At 35.3% G+C, this 9,195-nt stretch overlaps 1 protein-coding gene across 1 annotated transcript in view; it reads left to right on the top strand.

Moving 5' to 3' along the window:
* Nucleotides 1-9,195, top strand: part of Foxp2 (forkhead box P2) — a 426,522-nt gene that overhangs the window by 320,933 nt on the left and 96,394 nt on the right. The window contains exon 7 of the mRNA XM_033758206.1: nt 3,108-3,146. Coding sequence (XP_033614097.1) covers nt 3,108-3,146 — 39 coding nt within the window. The remainder of the gene's footprint in view (nt 1-3,107; nt 3,147-9,195) is intronic.

Raw genomic sequence — 9,195 nt, 5'->3', positions numbered from 1 at the left:
TGTGTGTGTGTGTGTGTGTGTGTGTGTGTATCCAAAAGTTGAACTTTTTGAGGTGCTCCTGCCTCAACCTCACAGCATGCTGGAATTATAGGTACATGGCATCATGTCAAGTTTTAATGCCTTTTTAAAAAAAGACCCCAGTGCTCTAAAACTTTTTAAACAAAGGAGTGTGTGCAATATAATTTGACCATCCTACTTAGAGACATCCATGGGACAAAGAGGAAGAACTGATTGGAATGAAAAAAATTGGGATTTATGTATCCAGTTTAGGGGATGTTTTCCACAAATAACCAACGGTAGTAATCTTAACTAGGAGAACAAAATAAGGAAATAACGTGATGAACTTAAGGAAGAATACAATGGTTTTATTTTTAAAACTATGTTGATAATTAGAGAAATACAAGAGACTGAGATTCTTGGAATTTTCTACCTAGCTATTGTACTTTGCTTGATTGATTGTGAGCCTGGTGTCCTAGAACTGAGGATTATTCGGAGGTTTGGAAGAACAGTTGGAACCTGGAGGTGACAGATTTTACTGAGCAGTGACCTCTTCAGCTCTGACTGAGAGCACTCCACTGGAGATGACGCACTTTTGGAAGTTGTAGAGAGAGGTACATACATAATCTTGGAGATTGGGAAGATGAAGGGGCACAGAGAAGTCTGAGACCCCAGCGAAGGGAAGAAAGAAGCAGCAAGGAATGTGAATGTGAGACAGTGGAGACCTAGGAGCCAGTGGTCTGAGGACAGGAGAAAAAGCACACACACACATGCACAAGATCTTCTTTTTTAATCAATATTTTTTAAATAACAGCTTTAGGTTCACAGACAAATTGAGATGGAGATATAGTGCTTTCCCATACATCCTCCACCCCTATAGCCTTGCAAGATCAACATCTCTACCAAAGTGACATGATTGTCACCATTAAGATACTATATTGAATCATCCTTAAAATGCTGTCCATTATATCATGGTTCACTCTTGGTGCTGTCTGTGCTACAGATTTGGACAAAGATATATTATGTGAACCTACCATTGTAGTATCACAGCATGTATTCATCCCGCTGAGAATCTTCTGTTCTCTGCCTACTTATCCCCCCATTCCCTGTAAACCTGAAAGAGGTTATTTCAAAGCTATGAGTGGTTGGCATAGCACAGGCAGAAGTGTAGTTTTAGGACTGTAGAATGAGACCGACAGAAAACTGTTAATCGTGGCAAGTTTGTTAAACACCCTCAGTTAACAGTCACTCCGTTGCAGTGACTTCAATGGTGACTGAAATGGGAATATGTAAAAATGACAAGCAATACACTAGCCCTTTGGGAAAAATTCTAATAAAGGGGAAGATGATAAAATGGTGGCTGGAGAGGAAAGCAAAATGGAAGAAGGTCCTAGGGAGAGAGGAAATTAAAAGATGAAAAATGCAAAATGGAAATGAATAGAACTGAAACACAGTTTGAAAGGTGAATGAATAGAAAATGATGACATCAAGGTTACAGGTGGGAAGCCTATGTGTCTATGAACAAAGGAATGGATGAGGAAAATCTTTCTGGAAGTAATACGAGGTCCCTTTTACACTGTATAGTAACTTTTAAATTGCAATAGCAGCTCAATAACCCCAGCAACAAAATTCTCCTTAGATATACATGTAACTGCTTAAATTCACATTTAGTACATAAAATATGGATGCAAAGTTGTGGTAAGAAAAGCCTCAAAACCCCGTCTATTGTCTTGATAAGATTGGAACTAAAACATAAGAAAGCAAAAACAAACAACAGAAGACACAAGCAGGGACCGTGCTCCTGGAGTTCCCAGTGAGTCTTCACCACTCCATCTGTGCTGATCTATCCTCAGTTCTGAGCTGCATACCCTCCTTTCCGTCTGTCCCCAACCAAGTTTTCTCTCTGTTGTGTCCAGGTAATTGTCCTGAAGCCAATCCCTGGGCTTTGTTTTCCACTTCTCTCCATCAGTTTGCCTTTGTCTGTCATTCCCAGGGAAGAGCCTGAAACACGTGTTTACTCTTAAATTGATGGCTGACAGCAGTAAACAATCCCTCTCAGAAAAATAGTTGCCCACTCGCAGCAGATAATGTCTCTGCTTACAAAGTGGATCTTAAACTGTACAGTTTCATGAATTGGTGATTTACATTTCAAAGTATATACTCTCGAATTATTTTCTGGGACATCTGAGCAAGAAGTTCCTCTGTCATTTTTACTGACAATAATTTATTTTAACATCCTAGCCAAAATATTTTTTTTATTTCTCCCTCCACCCCAGGCACTTTTTGAGAAAATTTGCTGATTCTCTCCAAAGTGAATTAAATTGTTTTTCTGTTTTGCTCTTATGGCTTTGAACAGATAACAAATATGTCTGGCTTTATGAGGCAAAAATGGCCATGAATCACTTTAGCCAAAGCCCACTCTTTGAGTTGCATCAGTCCTTTGTAGTAATTTTATTGCGTCCATTTACCCTTAAGTTTTCTCTTAAAGAAGCAGCATTACTGAGAAGTACCATAACCTGCCTGGATTCACATTTTAGCATTTGATTGAGCCAAGTTTCTAATTCAGATCTAAGTCCAAGGTGTATTCTGTATATCTTTGTGTGATATTTTACTCATTTTGTTTTACTCAACCCCAAATGTTCTTTTAAGAAAGTCTCCACACATACACATTAGAACAGCACCTGAATATTTGAAGGTTCTTACTCTAGTTTTACACCTTTTACTTTACTGCTCTAAGCCTTTTATGAACCAGGGATTTCAGCTCCACCCCCTTCAAACTAGTACAGAAAAAGAATTTGACAGTTATTAGGTGGTGTTCCAATTCTTGCTCTCAAATTTTGATGATTTTTTAAAGATTCAAACCAAACTTTCCTCTATTTTTCCTATCAGTTTATATTTCCTTGTCTTTCTTAAACCAACACTTTATTCTCACTAAATCTTCTCTTCTGTTTGACAGTTACAACACTTATTTGGCATTCTTTAGTCTGTGCTATTTTTCTAAACTCTCCCCTCCTGTCATGTGTCTTGTCACTCCCTATTTTTAACCTACTCCCAAAATTAATCAAGTATTCACTCTGCCCTAAATATGTTCCCACTTTTTTTCACCTCTGGCCATTGTCAGCTTCCTTTCTGCTACCCCAAGTGGTACAGTTCATAGTGTCCCCATCAGATCTGGCTGAGAAACTTTCATCTCCTCCCATAAAACCTGCATGGAATGGAAACCCACTCTACCTTTGTTCATTTTCTTTGCCAGAGTGTGACTGTCTGAGGATAAATTATCTCATATTTCCCCTCTACAGAATAGTATAAGTATTGTCATACACAAAAGTAACCCTGTCTAACACATTCTAGGTGCTTTAAAACTAATACTTTGCTTTGCATCTTTGGAACTTTGCTTTCTTTTTGTCATTTGTTATGCTTAATCAAAATAACTGTACCCTCGAGAGGGAAGTAACTTTGAATGGAAACATAATGAATGGTACGCAGTTTTCCAAATTTTTTTCTTTGTTCCATGTATCATCCTGCAGTAGTTTTTTTATGACCAAGAAAAAATTTTCTGATACCATATGTAAATAGTTTTGTAAATAATATGAAGAATGGAAGGAGTGTTGTTGTTGTTGTTTTATTAAGTTTGCTATTCTTTAAATGTTTTCTATACTTTGACAACTGTCTGGGGCACATTTTTCTGAAATGTGCCCCAAACTTAGAGATTTATTACTTTTAGTGAAAAGGTCAGAAAAATCTGTTTATGCCAACTGCTCCAGGTGGTTGACTCATGATTAGTGAAGCCGGGAGACATTCATTCCTGAGCTTCTCCCTACGAAGTGTGTTCTATGAGCTACCTCACTTCTCCTGGGAATTTATTAGCCATGCAGAGTCTCAGGCCTCACCACAGACCTGTTGAATTACCATCTGCGTTCTAACAAGAGTTTCAGTTAATTTATATGCCCGATAAAGTTTAAGAAAACAATTTTGTAGAGCACACTTATTGAAAAATACACATTCCAGTGTGTTGTTTTAAAATATATGTGTAGAATGTAAAGAGAGAGAGATGACATGAAAGGAGAAAATGGACTAGGAGAAAAAAGGTGAGAGTAAGAGGAAAGGAGAGGAAAGGGTAAGCAGGCTAATATCAAAGTATGTTATATGAATATATAAATATTCCAAAGTTAAGACCACTAGAGTATAACTCATATATATTACTAATAAAAAATTTGTGGGAGTTTATGTATGGCTGTATATTTTAATGTGCTTTAAGATACAATTGTATAATTTAGAATTTAGAATTCATAAATTTATAATTTACAATTATAATTTAGAGAAATAGGATCCTTACGTTTTTCTGTACATTTAATGTAACAATCGAAACTACGGAAAATACAATATATGTCCTGTGATTATATTTAGTATAGTTCTTAACTGTTTGGGATGTGTGTGTGTGAACATGTGTAAGACAAAATTGTTTATGCACAAAGGACCTGATTTGAATAAATTTAATTTAAAAATACAATAATTATATAACATAATATTTTAAAAGTTTTGCCTACAAAATACAACTTAGCTTGCTTGACTAAATTCTTTCCCTGGTAACTTAAATGTGAGGCAGACATAGTAATGGAACTGAAGCAGACCTATTGAACAGTGTGAAGTAAAAACCCAGTTTTTTATCACTTACTCTCTGATATTTCCTATAACTATTTCAAGAGTAAAAATTATTTGTGAGTGTAGAGGATAAAAAGATTTACTGTAATGTGAGTTAATGGAGGTACAGTATTTTCAGTGTTTACTCTTCTATTAAGATTCCATTTATAAATGCCTTATCATTTGTTAAGTTAAATGACACTTCATAGAATGCTTGATGACTTTACCTGATGCATTAAATATGCACATATATTTTAACAATATTTTCATTTTTATACATTTAATATTGACTTGCCATAGTGTTATAGCTTAACCAGTTCTTAGATTTCATCTAATTTTTAAAAATTACTTAGTCTTAAAATAAAGTATTTCTAAATATTATATTGATGTAAATTATTTCTGTTTCTTAGTTCTGAAATAGTGGTATGTATTATGCTTTAATTGGGTACATTTCATTTTAACTACAATTTTGTAGGGAGCTTTCTCTCATAACAGTCATTTGAAATATATGAAGATGTCAATGTATTGAAAAGTAGTCCATGAGCCAGATGTGATGGCCCATGTTTGTAATTACATCACTGTCTCCACATATAGACTCTTAAAAATAAGCAAAATAGAAACAGTTTCTTACCCCCACTCCCAATTAACAAACTGTTTCTGCTGGATTGTCATGTTATTACTACTTCAATTCTTAATTTGTCAACTACAGCTAGACTATGGTGACTCTGCTACAGAATAGGAACTGCTACCACCATTTTTGCTACTTCTATTATTTTCAGTTTTTGTGATTGTTATCTTTGCTAATCAAACAATTGATTTGTTTGTACTTTTTGATTTATTGATTATGTATCATAAATGACGGCTATTTAATAAAAGTAACAACTAGCCAGCTGTTTTGAGTCACTTAATACCTTTCTTAAAGCTTTCTTCAGTTCCCTAAATTATCTGCTTTATGTTTTGACACCTAAGACATTTGTTAGATTTTCTTTATTTCATTCCTTCCCACGCTGTTGATTTTCTTCAAATAGCAAATGTTTTGCATTTGTTTGTTCAATACATGAATCAAGACTAGGCTGATTAATCGGATTGATAACTGGAGTAAATATTCTGCATAGTTGTGTAGGTTTCTTTCTACAGTGAGCTTCTCTCTTAAATGAAAATGGCTTGACCAACAGACTTCACAGCAGGTCTTCACTTTAGGACTGAGCATCCCAAGTTAGCAGCAGGGCCCTTACTGCAGCACTCTACCGTGAACAGTGTGAACATTTTAGTTGGGGCTGGGATTTAACTCTGAACTCTTCCCTGCTCTCTTTCACTTTCCTTCACCAAAGTCCGGTGCTTTCTTCAGGCAAAAGATTAATTTTCTTAGTCTAATTATTAACCCTTCAAACTTTATCCTGGAGCAAATATCATGTCTGTGAGAAAGCACACCCCATACTGGGCGAGGGGTGGGGAGGCATGGCTGTTTTATGGGCCTGCTCATTTGCAAGGAGGGATTTCAATTAATTCCCTGATGACTGCAGGCTGGCCCATCCTAACTATGTTCCCTGGGGAGAAAGAGCTTACTACTGGTATTTCAGGTACAATTTTTCATCTTTTTTGTTTGTGGATCTAAGCCCTTTTCTCTGGTCCCTTTCTACTGGGTTTCTGAAACTTTCTGATCCTATCCTAGCACCTTTTCTTTTTTCCCCAGCACTGGCGCAGTTCTATTATTCTTATAACAGAGAGAGAGAGAGAGAGAGAGAGAGAGAAATAGTGGTTTACTTGGGTACTTTTCTATTATACTAATATGGATGTCAGAAATTGGTTTAAATAAAATATTGTACGATTAACATGAGAATTTTAAAAAGTCATGATTACCCTCTGTATACATGTCCATGTTACAAAATGCCAGGTAATGGGCTCTGATGCCATGTTCTACCTAAGCAGCAGTGTGTGTTGTGGCTCACCAATTTATAAAATCCTTTCTAGAGCCCAGATTTTGCTTACTATTCATTTCATTTCAGCTTATTTTAATTCTTACCAAAACCAATTGGAATGACTTTATTTTCCTTCCTTAGAATTAAAAATATTACCCAAAGAAATTCTGCTTAAAAATGAAGCTATCATGAAAATCTCCAAGCATGATCTTGGAAAAATGGTAGAAGGAAAAACTTGGCCATTTTGTTTGAGCCTGCTATTTCTTGAGCCTGACTCTCCACACTGTAGGTCAAGGACCAGAAAGGACTATATGGATGTAGCCTTCTCTCAGGCTGCCTGCAGGTTGCCTACAAGGTCCTATCTTAACTTTTCAAGCCTGTTCCTATGGAAAGGGTTATGTAAGTGAGATAAACACTACTGTGGCATTTCTTACATTCCGAAATATTGAAAGAAGTGTTAGAGCTATGTATGACCTTCTGGGACCCTTCTTGCTCTGAAATCTTTTAACAATACAATATACTGTATTTCACAATAGAATTCTATTTGACAGTAGACTGTTGCTGTATTCTAGAATATGGTACAGGCTGGTATTTTTGTTTGGCAGAGGAAGAAGATGATGAATGAATATCTAGGGAGAAGCAGAGAAAAGGTAAGAATGTTATATTCTTGGCGATGCAAAAGATGCCCAGTTGGATTAAGAACTAAAGTATAATATGACTATACTATGTGCTTTTTTATGGAAAGTTGTAGAGTCAGAAATATTAGTAACAAAGGAAACTTCAAATTTAATTCAGTAGCTTTGCGCTTCCAGAACCATGTTCTTTTAACCCAGTGCCTTTTATCAAAATACTTTTATTCTCTAGCCAATTGAGTAATAATCTTCTTTCTAAATATCTCAATGAGCATTTGAAATACTTTTTGATTCTTCATTATTTTCCTGACTAAAACAGCACATTAAATTCCAAGGGAATGCTTGCTTTGAACTGACACTGACCACCTTCGCATCTAAGGCACATTCACCCACGCTAAAATTTGAACTGATCCATTTGCTCAATTTTCTTATTTTTACTATTATTCTGTAGCAATCAATCCATTCAGCCTTTAAATATGTGTCTAACATGGAAAATATTTTAGATATTCTTTACATCAAATCATTTAAAATCAGACTGTCAGAATGCTATGATATCTAGTGATATAATTACAGAAACTTTGAGAAGTGTGATCATAATTTCTATACTTAATTACTTCATAGTGAATTGTGTTCAGTTGTATTTTGAGTGGAAACCACATCGAGATTTTCTTTTTGCCAGCATAATCTCTGACAATGTAAGATCTTCCATTCTGCACCTGGGTCTGCCACACACTGTGTGTGTGACCTTAGGGAAGATCTTATCTGTGTCCATGACTCTCAGTCTAAAAAATGGCGGAAGTGTTCTTGATCTGATTGGAATCAAAACAGACAACGGTCCCAAAATCTGTCGTACATAGAGGCTTTCAACTTGCTTCTGAGAGCAGCTTTATTTCTACTTACAAATAAGCTACTTAGGAGGCCATGTGCTATCTCCCCACTCCCCACTTTGTCCATAGAACATTTTACAGTGACATCTGTATTCGTATCTGCACCCCCAGCACCTCTGCTAACCCAGTGTGGCTACTGAGCACTTAAAATACTACTGTGTGACTAAGGAACTTAGTGTGTTTTTATTTAATTTTGAGTTATTGGACTCAAAATTTAAAAACATATGCATCTTATGGCTACTGTTGTGGACAGTTGAAAAGATAGGAAGAACTGAGACGCTGTTGTATCTTAAAAACATAAATCCAATTAGTATGAAATTTGTGTCAGATCAGCTAGCTGTTAAAAATGTTCTATTTAAAAAAAAACTTTTCAAATTTAAAGTATGATTACATGACTTAACACTTCTCTTTTTGTGACATTCTTAGTGAATTTATTTAGAGATGCTGCCTTTATGTAATTCTAAAAATAATGCTTATATTTTACTTTATTAGTTTCGTTTATGCTGAGCTTACTGTAGTTACTAACTTATTCTGTTGTATTCCTTAATATGATTTAAAATGAAATGCATGCCATAAAAAATGAGTTTCCACAAATATAATACCTTTTATTTAAAAAGACATTTTTAGAACAGGTACAAGTGGCTGTTCCTCCTTTTATCATCTCTGCCTCTCACGGGATACCACTGCTGCCCATGTCTACTCAGCTTATCATGTCCTATTTTCCTTACTGAGCTATTTTAACCTAAATCTGTAAATATTGTCCTCCTTCTTGATTACCCTTTCTTCTCCAAATTACTTTCAAGTTGTAGTAATAGTCTTTAACTACTTTTAACCTGTCCCTTTATACTATCAAGAATTTTGTATTTAAAATATATTGTTTTAGAACAATGGGTATTAAAATAATAAAATTACATGTAACATATCTAAGATGATGAAAGAAATGCAGCATTCGATTATGTTAAAAATGGGATCTTTTGACATCAGCTTGATATTTCTGTGAATGTCCATTCTTCTCAAGTGTTTCTTCAAATAATCAGTTAGCTCTCATCTTTCGTTGCAGCAAATTGAGACATCGAGTTCATCTTTATGGACTGAATGATAAAACACTTGATGGTTGTC

Source organism: Fukomys damarensis, unplaced genomic scaffold, assembly GCF_012274545.1.
Source record: "Fukomys damarensis isolate Sample0158 unplaced genomic scaffold, DMR_v1.0_HiC HiC_scaffold_4, whole genome shotgun sequence".
NCBI classification, from domain to species: Eukaryota; Metazoa; Chordata; class Mammalia; order Rodentia; family Bathyergidae; genus Fukomys; species Fukomys damarensis.
This window is presented reverse-complemented; position numbering and strand designations above follow the sequence as displayed.